This window comes from Calcarisporiella thermophila (assembly GCF_041956535.1).
Source record: "Calcarisporiella thermophila strain CBS 279.70 unplaced genomic scaffold VTP21scaffold_13, whole genome shotgun sequence".
NCBI lineage: Eukaryota > Fungi > Calcarisporiellomycota > Calcarisporiellomycetes > Calcarisporiellales > Calcarisporiellaceae > Calcarisporiella > Calcarisporiella thermophila.
This window is the reverse complement of record NW_027192203.1, coordinates 405831-420434: the sequence shown is the minus strand read 5'-3', so window position 1 is coordinate 420434 and position 14604 is coordinate 405831. Positions and strand designations below refer to the sequence as shown.

Below are 14604 nucleotides of genomic sequence, written 5' to 3'. Positions count from 1 at the left end.
GCGCGTGTGCAAATCCCAAGGCGCATCCCCTCGCTGCAGATTACAGATGATGTCAGAAGAGGTCATAGGAAAATCGGCCACAAGGGAGAAGCAAAGAGGGCATGAGGCGTGACCGGAAGCTGGCGCCTAATAAAGATAAACACGGGATCCTATATCCCCCCCTCCCGCCTGTACTGTTCGACCGCAATCTTAGCCATCTTAAATCAAATTTATTTCAAGAAGTAGGTTCAGCCAAAGTTTTGCCCAAATTCTGAAATGATTTATTTTGCGAATTCTTGTTTAACCTAATTCCATCATGGTTTTACATAGAGATCCGGTTTGTTAGCATTCTCTTGCAAAGCCTAGTTAGGGGCCACTTACGCAAGCAATCTCTACGACACCCCATTCACCGATCATTGCCTGCTCGTTGCCTATTACAAATCACTAAGCATCACCACAACAAACAATGAACACAAACGAGCAACAGCTCCATCGTGGTTGCTGTTTTCATTGCTTGCGCAACCTTAACAAGTCCACCAGAAAAACAAATTGGGCAGGAAACTAGAATTAAACCTAATGCTAAGCATGCGAATAGGCGCACACGGCTGGCTGCGGGCCAGCCGCGGCCTGGGAGGGAAAGCTGTGCATTCGCCCGATATTGCCACTAAGAGATTTTTCGCCTGATTCCGCTCCCCAATTTTCATTCGAAATCTCGCTGCCCTGCTTGCAATCCAGACGAAGCTCCCGCCGGGCTCTTTGGCTGCAGCCAGAAAGCAAATCCACAGCGGAGGCGATGATTTTTTTCGCTGTGGTCGATTAAGGCAACAGATTAAAATCTTAATATGAGCGAGGAGAGTGGAAACGAGACCAAAGCCGGCCGCAGCAGCCCAAAGCTGGAGAGAGGGGATGAGAAGAAGAGGGGGCGGAAGAGGCAGCCATGATTTCAGCTCGCGATCTAGAGCGATGTTTCATACTGTAAAGGCAGAAGATCGGGCCAGAGTATTAGTATCAAACAAACTTTACGATGTGTTGCGGAGGATTTGGGATGATGTGTATGTACGCTCAGACCACGCCGTAGGCACTCCCCTCGCTGCCATTCGAAAGGTGTATATTTGCCTGTATTACTCTTACCTAAAATGGATGTAATGGGTCTCAAAAAACAGGACATTGGGATGATTTGAAATATATATTTTGATCCACCTCCTCCTCTCTTTCTCTTCTTCTCTCCTTTCCCTCTTTGTTCTCCACACACACACGCTCGCGAATTTCTACTTTCGCATTCGTCCAAACATTTCTCTCTCTCTCTCTCTCTTCCTCTCACTCACTCACTCTCTCTCTCCCTCTCTTCTGCGTCCTTCTTGCCATCTACTCTTACTGGCTTTGGGTGCTGGAAGACATGCCCCATTCCATTCGCATGTCAAACCTCTTTCATTCAGGAAAGCATCTCATCTCCGTAATGAATCGCATTACGACCTCTCGCTCAGACCGTCGGCGCCTCCGCCCACGCCAGCGCACGAAGCTTCCTCTGACCGTAGCTCCACTGTCGCCCCCCATTTCTAATGAGAATGATGCATTAAGCCTCTACAAGCTGGGCCAAAACTACCTGTTTGGCCGCGCTGATTATGCAAGCGACCCAGCCCGCGCGGTAGAGTACTACCACCGTGCCAGCGCATTAGGCCACGTATTGGCGCGCGGGGTGCTGGGATTCTGCTACGAATTCGGGCTGGGGGTGGAATGTGACTTTCGAGCAGCGGAGCGAGAATATGTGCGGGCAAGCAGCAGCGGTTGTGGGCTTGCAAGAGCGCGACTTGCGTTTTTGAGAAAGTATGGGAGACCGGGGGTGCGGATCGATCGAATTGAGGCGGAGCATTGGCAGGATTGTGTGCGGCGACAGGGCCGCTCAGCTATTGCGTAAGTCGCTCTACCTCCAATATGGAGAATATAACACGGCACCGTGAGGAAAAGAAAAAATTAACTTTCATTTTACTTTTCCCTTGCATTCAGCTGGCTATTCGAAGCTGCATCAGAGGAGAATCATCCCGCTGCCCAGTATGCACTTGGCGGTATGAATTAATTACTCTTGATTAGCTTTCCTTAATTGGAATTAATCGATGGATCCGCATAGTGTGCTATCACGATGGGATCGGGGTTACCAGAGACGAACACGAAGCCTTCAAATGGTACAAAAACGCGGCCGAGCAGGGCCACCCTCGCGGCCAAGGAATTCTGGGATACTGTTACGGAGAGGGCTTCGGTGTGAAAAAGGACGAAAAAGAGGCGCTGCGGTGGTACCGCTTAGCTGCCGAACAAGGGGAAAGCGTCGCCATGTATAATCTCGGCTACTGCTACGAGGAGGCCATCGGAGTCGAGCGTGACGTAAAACAGGCCGTGATGTGGTATCGCAGGAGCGCGGAGCTCGGCAACGCATTTGCTCAAAACTCTTTGGGGGTAGAGTATTTCTGTGGATTTTGCCACTTAGTAGTGTTCATCCACTGACTCTAGCCAACGAATATGGTAGTATCTATATGAGGATGGCATTGGAGTGGAGCGCAACCAAGTTGAGGCGGCCCGGTGGTATGCGATGAGCGCCGAACAGGGATATCCATGGAGCATGTGCAATTTAGGCTATTGCTACCAGAATGCAATCGGGGTGGAGAAGAACCCGGAGCGTGGCGTCTTCTGGTACCGGCGAGCAGCGTTGCAAGGGCATGCAAGAGCCCAGCACAATCTTGGGGTAGGAATTTGCTTCATTAACCCCCCCCTCTTCCCTACCAACTAACCTACCCATTCACCCGTAGTTTTGCTACCAAAATGCAATCGGAGTCGAACGTGACGAGAAGGAGGCGGTAAGGTGGTATCGCCAGAGCGCAGAGCGCGGGAATATTTTTGCATTTCACTCCCTCGGCTACTGCTACCAGAATGGTATCGGGGTGGAGAAGAATGAGAAGGAGGCAGCAAGATGGTACCGCCTCGCGGCAGAGAGAGGCCACGCTCCTGCCGAACTATCCCTCGGATACTGCTATAGGACCGGGACCGGGGTTGAAAAGGATGACATGATGGCGGTTATGTGGTTCACCCGGGCCGCAGAACAGGGCAACGCTCTTGCGCAAAACTCTCTAGGGGTAAGCATCGGCTTCGGTCGTGTTCTCTATTCTTTTCTGCGTGTATATGAGTACGAATGGGTAGCTAATCAGGAGTTTGGTCCCTTTCCCTTCTAGTATTGTTACGAAGAGGGCGTCGGAGTGGAAAGAGATCCTAAGCGGGCTGTCTACTGGTACGCCAAGAGTGCGCACCAATCGAACCCTTGGGCTCAACACAACCTAGGCTATTGCTATAGCCAGGGCATTGGCGTGGACCGCGACGATACCATGGCGGTACGTTGGTACAAAAAGGCGGCTGCGCAGGGCCATGCACGAGCTCAGGATAAACTCGCACGGCACCTCCAGCTTGGTCTAGGAACCCGTCAGGATTTGACGCTTGCCGTCCACTACTTTAGACTGGCGGCTGAGCAAGATCATCTTTCGGCACAGTATCATCTCGCCAACTGTCTCGAAAAGGGGCTTGGTTGTGCAGTGGACCTGGAGGGTGCAACGTACTGGTTCGAGCGGGCTGCGGCGGGAGGATGCCGCTCAAGTCACTCGCGGTTGAGACGCCTTTTAACGCGAGTATGCCTGGTGGGCAGTGGAGTTGCCGCGTCGGATATGGAGGCGGACGACGTGTGTGGGTTTATCCATTACCCACATTGTCCAGCGGCTGCTTAAAAGTGTTTTCGGATAACAACAGAGTGAATAATTCCATCCTCATCCCTTCCTCTATATATCTTTATATATCTTGTGTTATGTCTGTCTCTCTAATGCACATCTTCATCAGTATAATAGCTGGCCTTTACCCTTTCTCTTCCTCCCTCTCTCTCTTCCTCTCCCCTCCCTCTGTTTAGCATTTGTATATTTTTTTCCATACCTTTTCTCCTCTATTTTCTTTTGCGTGTGCTCCCATGTTTCGCTGCGTACTGGTTATACTTGATCCATTTTTTCCATTTTCTTTTTTCTTTTTTACTTTTAATAGATTATTATGGTTATATACTATCCAGGGTTTCTCCCTTTTTCCTTTCTCTCCCTTTTCTACCTTTTTCCCCTTTAGTTCTATTCACTATTGAATAGTATTGTAGTTGAAAAAATGATAATCTTGTTCAAGTAAAAGATATATAATATCCTTTCTCATTATTGCTAAGTCACAATCAATGGATGGAAGTTTCTTCCGTCTGTTTCTCCCTCTCCGGAAGGGAGAATCCAGGTTAGAGCTTATTAAATCAATTAATTCGTAAAAAGATTTTTAAAGTGTCAGTGTATATTCCTTTTTTGTTGAGTTGCCTTCTGGCCAAGTGGCTTTCATTGGTATTTAAATAAGTTGAGCAAATGATTGAATGTATGAATGTATGAATGTATGAATAAATAAATAAATAAATAAGCGTGGAGGTAGATACAAAAGGTGGTATAGGGAGAGCATTGGGTCCATATGTCTTTACATGCTTAATACACATACATACATCGTTTCAAAAACAAGAGCGAAAATACCAGTGTAAACGCGTAACTACTGCACTGGCAAGGTATCCTGATACTCACAGATCGTCATTCAAAAATTTTATACAATTTTCTTCTCCCACGCGCGGACTACCGCTGGCGGCTTCCATAACCTCAAAAGCAGACTCGCCAACACGACGCTTATGCTCGAGAGGGTCATCGCGACAGCCGCAATCTCTGGTCTCAACCCCCAATGCAACACCGGATAGAAAACACCGGCCGCTAGTGGGATGGCCAATAAGTTATAGCCAAATGCCCACGCGAAATTTTGTCGAATACGGTATACAATGGACGTGGAAAGCTCCACAAAGGTAAGAAGTGATAAAAGTGGAAAACGACGCGAGGAGGAGAGCAGAACAAGGGCCACATCAGTGGCCGCAGGGGTAGCAGACGTATATGTGACAGAGAGATGTGCCGTTGCAAGAGCTGGAGTATCGTTGACTCCATCTATAGTAATAGAGAAAAGAATGAGGAAAAAGATGGGTGGAAAACGAGGAACTCCTGATACCTACCTCCTATCATCATGACGATATTCTTTTTGTTCTGCCTCCATCTCCAAACCTTACGGAGCTTGGAAAACCATCTCCGAGCTACTCCAATTTCATCCGCATTGGTCTCACTGTCTTCCTGGTCCGCATCTGTTACCTTCATCTCCACTAGCTGTTTCACGAACGCGGCTTTTCCTTCGGGTGAGACCCCACTGATCACTCTTTCTGGTTTGATTCCGATCTTTTTTGCAACCGCTCTGGCGGTGGTGGTATTATCTCCGGTAAGCATCCATACCTTGCAGCCTCTCTGTGTGAGATATTGTACCACCTCTGCCGACTCTGGACGGGGCGGATCTGCAATAGCAATCTGTGCCAGTAAGGTGATGTCTTCATTGTCCTTAGTGCGAGCGCCCACCCAAACCACCGAGCATCCTTTTTCATGCCATTGATGCACTTTATCCGCGACCTCTTGCTTCTCGGATGGCTGTGCCCCAATCGATTCAAGAAATCTTTCGCTTCCTACATACACGATGTACTCTCCCTCTTTGCTCCCGGAATTCAGCAATCCAGAGAAGGGATCAGCTGCTGAAGCAAGGGGAGTTACATGGGCCCGCATCCCAGAGCCAGGTATTTCCTCCGCGCTCACAATCTCACACCAACCGGCAATGACGTGCGCTCTTTTCTCTCCACTGTCGTCCGTCCTTTCGCTACTACCAGGAGTTTCTATTTGTTTTGCCACGTACTGGGCGACTGCTTTTGCCAAAGGATGCTCGCTGCCGCTTTCAATCGCCCCAATCAACGACCAGACATTCCGCTTGGCCTCTTCACTTGAAATCACAGGGTGAAGGAGTGTGTCGGTCACAACTGGTTGTCCGAGAGTGAGGGTGCCTGTCTTATCGAACACAGCGCAATTGACGTGGTGCCCCAACTCTAGCGCAGTGGCTCCACCCTTCACTAGGATGCCGTGCTTGGCTGCAACCCCCGTGCCAACCATCTATTCATTAAAATACAAAAAGATTTGGTCAGCCTCGGACAATCCCACAGTTCTCCATGTTCTCTTGCTTGCTCACTTACAATTGCAGTAGGGGAGGCCAGCCCTAGCCCACAAGGACATGCTACTACCAGCACCGCGATCGCAAAGAAAATGGCAAAGACTGTTCCTCCGATATTGACTGGAATCCAATCCCTCGGTACATGTCCCAAAGAATAGGCGATTTGCCAACCTGCAAACGTTACTACCGCCAATACAATTACCACGGGCACGAAAATACTCGATATCTGATCGGCCAGCTGTTCGATGGGAGCCTTGCGCGCTGATTGTGCTTCGTTGACCAGGGCAATGATTCGGGCTAAAGTGGTGTTTTGTCCCGTCCGGGTGACGCGAACATACAGAGGCGAGGTAAGATTCAGCGTCGCAGAGAGGACCAAACTCCCTGGAGACCGAGTCACTGGTAGAGACTCGCCGGTGAGGGAGGATTCATCCAGTGTGGATATGCCTTTCGTGATAACCCCATCGCATGGCACGCGTGCCCCAGGATTAACCTTGAGTATATCGCCAACTATGGTTTCAGCATCAACAGGGCGGTCAATGTGCATATCAGCATCAACGTAGACCTTTTTTAGAGTTTACAAACCTTGAACTAGCTCCAAATCTATCTCCTCTTCTCTCTCCACATCTCCGTTTTCGTTGTATCGTACGAGCACCGCTCTCTCGGGCTGCAACCTCACTAACCCATCTATTGTTGCCATGGTCCGTCGCTTGGCAGATGCCTCCAGGTATTTTCCAAGCAGAATAAAGGTAACGAGAAACACTGAGGTTTCGAAGAACTGATGGCCCGCCATATTGTGAGTAACGATGTTGGCAATGACGGTGCCTACAGAGGAGAGATAGGCTGCGGTGGTCCCCAGTACAACGAGCACGTCCATGTTTGCGGTGTGAGTATAGCGGAGCGATGCATATGCCTTAGAATAAAAGGGCCAGGCGAGCCACAACTGGACAGGAGTGGCGAGAAGGAATAGAACTATGGTGCCGATGTTGAGGCCCATTATGAGCTCATGCTCCATGGCCCGGCGAATTGGATGGCGATCTGGTAGCATCATCATAAACACCATGCTTATCACAAAGGTCGGCACAGCAAACAGCAAAGCCACGAGAGCTCGATGCTTGTAGGGGTTCACTTGACCCGATGCTGGGCTATACTCTTTTGGTGCGAGAGATGCGCTGTAGCCCATTGCCTCTACGGATTCGATTATATCTCTTGGTCCAATACGCAAAGGGTCGTATTCTACTACACCTGAAGAAGCCATTAGATTCACCCTTACGGAGTAAACCCCATCCCGCGTCGCTAACTGTGTCTCAATTGTTCGCACACAAGATGAGCACGTCATCCCCACTATCCTAATCTGCACTGTCTCCTTCTCCGTCTCCTCCCTGGCATCTGGCATGTTCACCAGCACCACTTCATGTGTAACTCTGCTCTCTATTACCTCGTATCCCAACTCCTCGATTATTTCTCGCAGTCTCTTCTCGGTAACCTCCTCATCATTGAAGTCTAACGTCACCCGGCCTGTCAATAGAGAGATGCGAGCACTTCCGGGAAGAACTCCGGGCGTGTGCTCCAACTTTTTTTGGATGGTATCAACACAACTGGCGCAAGATATATATTTTACTCGCAAAATGAGTGTTGATACTGCAATTCTACCGCTGGGATTTTCATCCAGTATAGAGTATCCATTATCTGATATGCTTGGAGGGAAGAAATTGGAGGTATCTGTTGTAGTTGATGTGCTCATGGTTATGTAGGGTTATTGTTAAATAAATTAGACGAAAAGGTATCCAACAATACGTCAAATAACTTTTGAAGTGTGGGTTTGGTATTTCTGGTTGCAAAAGTGGAGAGCAGGCCTGTGAAGGGACCATTAAATATATCACCAGCAAGCAAGTCACGGCGGTCAAGATTGAGAGATTTGTGCTGGTTCGGACCATGAATGGACATAGTGATCACAAAATGCTTCAAACGGTTCCTAACCAGGCAGCTCGACCCACCCCCCTTACATGATAGCCAATGAAATCGGCGATAATTCTGTATATTACAAGCGCTTGAGGGCGGGAGGTGATGATGCGATCACCCCAGTATAAAAACGTTATTCCAATAGCATGAATTTGTGTCGAATCTCACTTTGGAAATCCGCTAGCTAAAATCCCGTTAACCTTATTGACAAGAAGGGATTCTCCTTAAACGGGGAATGAACGGTCCTGCCAACCTTTCGGATTTCCTTCCATCCTCTTCTACAACCTCACTAATGCGAAAACTTAGATAGCCTCTCCCCGCCACATAAATAAAACTTTAAAATAGAGGTTGAATTGGCCCCAAGGTTGACTACGTCATACCGGTAAGGTCTGAATCGATAAAAAACGACTCACTTTGAACCGTCTTTGGAGACGACAACTCATAAAAACATAAACTTTATGTTTTGAAGAAAAAAAAAAAGAACCCTATGAGATTGAAACTATATATAAGCGAGAAAAAAAAAACAAATAAATTATCAAAGAGGAAAAATAAAATATCAGCTGCTAAAGAGATGCGAATGTGAAAAAAAAGTAGTGTATATCCATCCTTACAACGACATTGTTCGCAAGGGTGTTGGCATTCCAGCTGTCAACGTCCTAATTGGCGGCAGGCGCACGTCTTTTGCATCGGCAAGCATAACGGCATCCTTTAATGACGGCAAGGTTTTACTCTCCATGATAGGAGAACGAAAGTTTAGCTGCGGCAGGCCAAAAGACGACGGCTCTTCGCTCTTCACCTTATACTCTTCTACCATTAAATGCTCTTCCTCACCACATATGATTCGAGTTTTAGAGTTTGCTCGGTGCCGCCTAAGTGCATCCATTCTACTAAACGCTTTTCCACATCCACACAAGTAGGGCTTTATCCCGTCATGTATCTTCATATGGCGCTTTAGGTCGTGATTTCTAGAAAATGCTTGGGAGCACCGTGTGCAGCGATAGGGCTTATCAACTACGTGAGTACGCATGTGGGACTTGAGATTGTAGAGGCGAGTGAAGCCCTTGCCACATCCTGAATAAGTGCACTTGTAATAGGGCGTAGAGTCATTCATATGATGAGAAAGGAGGGGAACTTTAGAAGTATGGCCCGAATTCTCGGTGCTGGATGGTATAAAGGGTGAATCCTCGTGCTGTAGGGTAGCCTTTAAACTTGACGTGTGTCGGGGAGAAGAAGGGTGATGAGGTAGAGATGAGCAACAATAAGACTCCTCATGCCATGAGCTGGCTGTCGTTGATATTTTGAGGTCTACAGATATTGTGAAGGGCGTTCTTTGAATTTCTGACTCTGCCGCTTCTTGTGAGGCTGAAGAACTAGAAAGGAATAGATTATGCCCACTCAATTGGGAATGACCAGGAATCTCAGCGCTGCATGAGGCCTTCATTGTGATTCAGGGGTTTTGCCGTGGATTAGAAAATGTATTTTGGAAAAAAGGGAACAGGCATGCACCACAAAACTCAAGCCTTTATATTCAATAGAGATATCTAACTCCTCACTAAGCCAAGAGGAAGAGGCATAGGGTTTTCTTTCACGTCAGCCTTTTTTTCCCCAATCTTTAACACTCGCCACGCAACCAAGTCCCGCCACAAAGGCCTTCATTTGTGATCATTGGCTGAGCCTTCAGAACCCGTTGCACTTAAACACCTTTATCTATTGTGCCAGTTTAAAAGCCACTTCGAGGTCCATGGACCTCTTTGCCCTCTCCAGAGCACAAGTAACACCAAAAAGATTCTTCGAAAGGCGTGCGTCTGCTGCGTTCGCTATAGTTTGAATCTCCTCACTTGCGCAGAAAAAAGAAAAATTGACTGACAATTTTGGGAGGGTTAGATTGTTTAGCCGACATACTTTTTTTCCCTGTGTTCCTCTCGGCTTAGTTTAGATATGCACGGCGTAAATGTATTAGTCGATGTAATCAAGCATATTGGCTACCTTCTCGGTACACCTATCAACACTTTACGTGCAACGCCACACGCTCTTCGTCTCGTTAATAAATTGTAACATGGGGATGGATTGATATCCCTCTGTTTTGACCGGCTGATGATTAAATGTTTATACACCGAAGTAGCCTCGCTGCATTGGTGCTAAAGAACTGGGAAGTGCTGTTTCATGGAAGGTTTCTGTTAACCGCCGTGCATAACCATCCCCAGCGTCTTTGCTCCATCTGCCAATGCACCGGTTGGGATGCTCATGGCGAAATCGCTACACTTGACATGAAGCTGGGCTAATAGACTTCAATCTTGCTTTTTATTTGATCTTCTTTCAATAAATTCAATCTCAATTAATACATCGCATATTTAATTATACCCTTGTAAATAGTTGTCTCGAGTTTTTCACGGTGGCGTTGATATCATACGATAAAAACTTGAGATTTTCTCTTCCTGGGAACAAAAATAATTATCCACTCAAACATGTCTGAACAGACCTCTACCGAAGAAGCTGGGCACGAAACCGTGTCTCATGATGTGTCTACCGAGGATAAAACAGTCACTCGGATCGTGTTCATTGCCGTCGATCATAGTCCACATAGCCAATATGCCTTTAGCTGGGCACTTGAAGTATGCAGGAAATTTTTATTTCTCCAAAGAGATATTGAGATGCTTGAATGCATTCTGAATTGAATGTACTAGAATTTCGTAAGACCTGAAAGTGATTTGGTCATTCTCGCCAATGTCCGGCAAAATGTTATGTTGCCCGGGCCATATGGTAGCATTATGAACATATCAGAAACTTAATTTGAACTAAATGGTGGTTCATTTAGGGATAGGCACCATTCAATTCTCGCAGTTTGTCACCAATTTGGAGGAGCATGTATGTTTATTCCCCCTTTTTTCCATTCGATAGCATCCCTTTTTAATGGTTCTCGCGCCATAACCCTCAGCAACGTCTTGAGAGCCATCGGCTTCTCAAAACGCTAGCCGAGAAACTTAGAGAGAAAAACGTGAGTCTCTGCGCTGACGCTTCACAATGACAATACTTAACCTGTAACGTAATAGATCATGTGTAAAGCGATTGCTATGAGAGGAGATCCGCGCGAAGAGATCGTTCGCAAAATTAAAGAGCTGAAGGTGGATGTGCTGGTCATGGGATGCCGTCAACTTGGGGCATTAAAGAGGTAGTCTGAACGTGTTTTGGAGTCTTGTTTACCAGCCTAAAATTTGACTTCTTACTGCAGAACCTTCTTGGGCTCTGTCTCTGATTTCTGTGCCCATCACTCCCATGTTCCTGTGCTGATTGTCAAAGAGCCTCAGTAAGTCTCTCTACGTGCGTGAATGAGTTGCCTTTTCAATAATATGTTATTTTGGAAAATAAAAAAATACAATAAAACAATATGAACACGAAAAGAGATGGTGAGCAAAAAGCATACCATGAGACAGGGTGGCGGAAGGGAGAGGGGAGGTGGTGGAGGAGAAGGTAGAGGCAATGTATATAATATATAGAGGGTGTATGTGATATAGTAATACTCTATGGGATTTCAACATATCTGTGGAAACATAAGTACGAGGAATCTATAGAAACAGCGTATAGGAAAATGGTTAATCACGTTCACGTTGCTGCTCCAGCCTTGTCCTCCTTTTGGGATTCAAGATCAAACTTTGTGCGCTCTAATAACAGACCCAGTCGCTCCTCCTACATGCGAAGTTAAACGAGAATTAAAAACCCAGAGCTAATCATCGTCTACAAAAATGCGAGTGATTATGGAACGCCTCTTACTTTGATCTTGACCTTGTGTGCCTGAAAGACGTAGAAGCCACCCGCTGTGCCCACGAGTGTGCCCAAAGTTATGACCAGCAGTTGAGAGATCTTCTTCATGATGTGTTCGTTAAAAGTGATTCGGAACGGGTGTGAAGAAAATGAAAGCCGAGCCAGAGTATCCATCGAGATAAGAACGGTGGCTTATTGTGTACACGTGGATGCTTCCATAGGTTTTTTAAAATCGAAAGATGTAATAATACTGCATTTTAAATACAGGGTCGCTGGATTGGCCAAACCTCATCCTCCATTAATGACATTATATATATATACTCATCTTGCAGTTAATGTATTATAAATAATAAAAGCAATATAAAAGTGACTCGCAGCGGTGATCCGGTGGCCATCAAAATGAACAATAAGGGGTAAAAGCTTACGTCCGATACTCCCCTCTCTATGCCCTTTTATTCCTCCCTCTGTTGGAGCCATGATGAGTAGGCCCAATCCGGGAAGCCCTCGGTTAGGTGTACATGGTGAGGGTCGACTGGGTGAGTTATCAGCTCCTTCACTGTGTTCTCCCTAGCAAGAGAATCGAGGAATCTAAAAAATTGGCTCACTTCCTTGCTTCTTCCAATAACTAGCCGTTTCTTGACCTTCACTTTTGGCTGCACTTCTTGTATCGACGCTTGCATAGCCACCGTTTCTGATGACAATGTTTTTATACCCTCTTCACACCACTCTTCCTCGTCCGATATTTCGGGTGACATCAGCTCAACGTTGTCAAATAGGGGGATATAAGCAGAATAATCCCTCGCCAAAAGAGGGTCACGCAATCGCCTCTCATTCAAAACTCTATCCAGTTCAATTAGTTGTTCGAAGTTTTCCACGCGGTACGTCAAGCCATGAGCCTTTGCGAAATCACATGCCCTCTTCAAAAGGGTTTTTTGACGTCTTGTTCGTTTGGAGTGTCTCCGATTCGTTCTCCTTCGACGTTGCTGCAGCCAAGCGCGCTTTTCAGGAGGATCTTTCTTTTCGCGTTTCAAATGCTCGTAATACTTGCTCAAGGAGTCACAGATGTCAGAGTCATCGAATGTGAACCCTGCGGCTTCAGCCTTGGTGGATACTCGCGAGGTTATTTTTTTAATAATGGGCAAGTTGTTAGCGGAGTAAAATTTGGCACCAAAATCAAAATCTTCCTCTGGATTTTCAGTAATGATAGAGCGATAGATTTCGTGAAGAGTACTCTATAGTATATGAAAGATCAGCCACTTGTAGGTTAACCCGATAGTCTTCAACCTTGCTCACCGCTAGCAGCAGTCTTTCATCATTTGATACCTCTAATCGCTTCCGCTTAGGCGCTCGTGATTCACCTTGAAAGATTTGTGAGTCTGACAATGGTGCCGGCTCCCCTCTTGTACACCCTGCCCCGCCGCCTACACGGTCCAAAAGATTATGTTTTTCCACAGAAAGTTGGCATTTTATGTTCTAGATGCATACATCAATGTATACATAAATACTGAACACAAACACTTATAAATATGTCACAGTAGAATACCTGGAAGGCCATCAATAGTTGGTGGTGTTGCTCTTGTAATCTTTGATGTTGCGCGTTCAATTTTGCGTAGCTATCTTGTAATACACCAAAATTTTTTTCTAATATACCGCGACTTACTTCTAGACTCTTGATGCGACGAAAGAGATCAGTGAATAAATTTCCAAACGATTCACTTCTCCAATGAATGTTCTGAATAGAACGTAAAAAAAAAAATAACGCATATTTGCTTTTACAATCAGCATAATGCTATTAAATGATGCAAGTTCTACCTTATCATTCTCGGAATTACAAAACAACGCATTAGATGCGTACCGGTCGCTTGGTTGACCGCCAGAATAACTAGAATGATTTTCTTCATCTGTTGCGATGGCTTCGCTAATATACAAGGAGTTTGCTGTATATCCAACTCTTGCAGCTCCTACAGGATTATCCCCTTTTGCTCTCGCGCCATTTATATTATTATTTAGAGAATTGCGGTCGACCGAGGCCTTAATTTCGACACTATTCAATTGGCCAGTTACTGTATTTTCACTTGCAGCGATGCTTTCAGAGTCGCCACTTAATTGGGTGGCATCATTCTCTTTCTCATCCTCGAAATTTGATTTACCGTGGGCTGTAAGAACTGCTAAAAGACGTCTCTCCTCTCGCTGATGTAGAGTAAATGTATCAATATCGACCCACTGTCCAATGCGACTGCCAAATGCACATTTCAGTTTGCAAGTGCAATAATGAGTGCGATTCATCGCACTTTGAGCATTTTTACTTTTCCCCTCTTTCACAGCTGATATATCACTGTGGAGAAATTGACGTAGACTCGTGGCGTATGGACGAATATATTTCAACTCGTATGATACTAAGCATCACAAAATCTGAAACTTTAAATCTCTCGATCCTTTTTCAGACTATGAGGCCCATCTCTCTCTACCGAATATACCTCTCGATTGAATCCGAGGTTTTGTAATTTTCAACAGTACTTTACCGAACTTTCCCCCCACTTCTAATGAATAACACATTTTCAACTTCCCTTAAAGGCATAGTAGCGTTAATGGACTACCAAGTTGTTTTGAAGTATATATAAGATTTTTTATTTAGCTTAGACCCTATTCGGAAAAATCCTTGATACTATAAGACCCCGCTTGAAATACTACTGATACCTCTTATTGTTGGAACCCTATTTATGTGCGTTAGGTTAGTTTATATTTATAGATAGATGTGAACCATACACTACCTTGGATAGAAGCCAG

The 14604-nt window shown here is 46.0% G+C and overlaps 6 protein-coding genes across 6 annotated transcripts; 2 read left to right on the top strand and 4 right to left on the bottom strand.

The window, feature by feature from the left end:
* Positions 1–1375: 1375 nt before the first annotated feature.
* Positions 1376–3740, top strand: VTP21DRAFT_2093 (uncharacterized protein; the record flags this gene model as incomplete). The annotated part of the gene is made up of 6 exons (XM_069392250.1): positions 1376–1890; positions 1984–2042; positions 2105–2427; positions 2498–2713; positions 2778–3101; positions 3198–3740. 6 exons carry the CDS (start codon positions 1376–1378, stop codon positions 3738–3740), a joined length of 1980 nt encoding a protein of 659 aa, XP_069250670.1.
* An 880-nt stretch (positions 3741–4620) lies between these two features.
* VTP21DRAFT_2092 (uncharacterized protein) lies at positions 4621–7840 on the bottom strand (the record flags this gene model as incomplete). The annotated part of the gene is made up of 4 exons (XM_069392249.1): positions 4621–5006; positions 5072–6041; positions 6122–6606; positions 6682–7840. The coding sequence occupies 4 exons, from the start codon at positions 7838–7840 to the stop codon at positions 4621–4623; spliced, it is 3000 nt and encodes a 999-aa protein (XP_069250669.1).
* An 825-nt stretch (positions 7841–8665) lies between these two features.
* On the bottom strand, positions 8666–9499 carry VTP21DRAFT_2091 (uncharacterized protein; the record flags this gene model as incomplete). The annotated part of the gene is made up of 1 exon (XM_069392248.1): positions 8666–9499. One exon carries the CDS (start codon positions 9497–9499, stop codon positions 8666–8668), a length of 834 nt encoding a protein of 277 aa, XP_069250668.1.
* A 1024-nt stretch (positions 9500–10523) lies between these two features.
* VTP21DRAFT_2090 (uncharacterized protein) lies at positions 10524–11366 on the top strand (the record flags this gene model as incomplete). The annotated part of the gene is made up of 6 exons (XM_069392247.1): positions 10524–10670; positions 10743–10818; positions 10874–10923; positions 10994–11053; positions 11109–11227; positions 11288–11366. 6 exons carry the CDS (start codon positions 10524–10526, stop codon positions 11364–11366), a joined length of 531 nt encoding a protein of 176 aa, XP_069250667.1.
* A 292-nt stretch (positions 11367–11658) lies between these two features.
* On the bottom strand, positions 11659–11991 carry VTP21DRAFT_2089 (uncharacterized protein; the record flags this gene model as incomplete). The annotated part of the gene is made up of 2 exons (XM_069392245.1): positions 11659–11742; positions 11827–11991. 2 exons carry the CDS (start codon positions 11989–11991, stop codon positions 11659–11661), a joined length of 249 nt encoding a protein of 82 aa, XP_069250666.1.
* A 278-nt stretch (positions 11992–12269) lies between these two features.
* VTP21DRAFT_2088 (uncharacterized protein) lies at positions 12270–14103 on the bottom strand (the record flags this gene model as incomplete). The annotated part of the gene is made up of 4 exons (XM_069392244.1): positions 12270–13049; positions 13111–13290; positions 13361–13549; positions 13630–14103. 4 exons carry the CDS (start codon positions 14101–14103, stop codon positions 12270–12272), a joined length of 1623 nt encoding a protein of 540 aa, XP_069250665.1.
* Between the last annotated feature and the right edge of the window lie 501 nt (positions 14104–14604).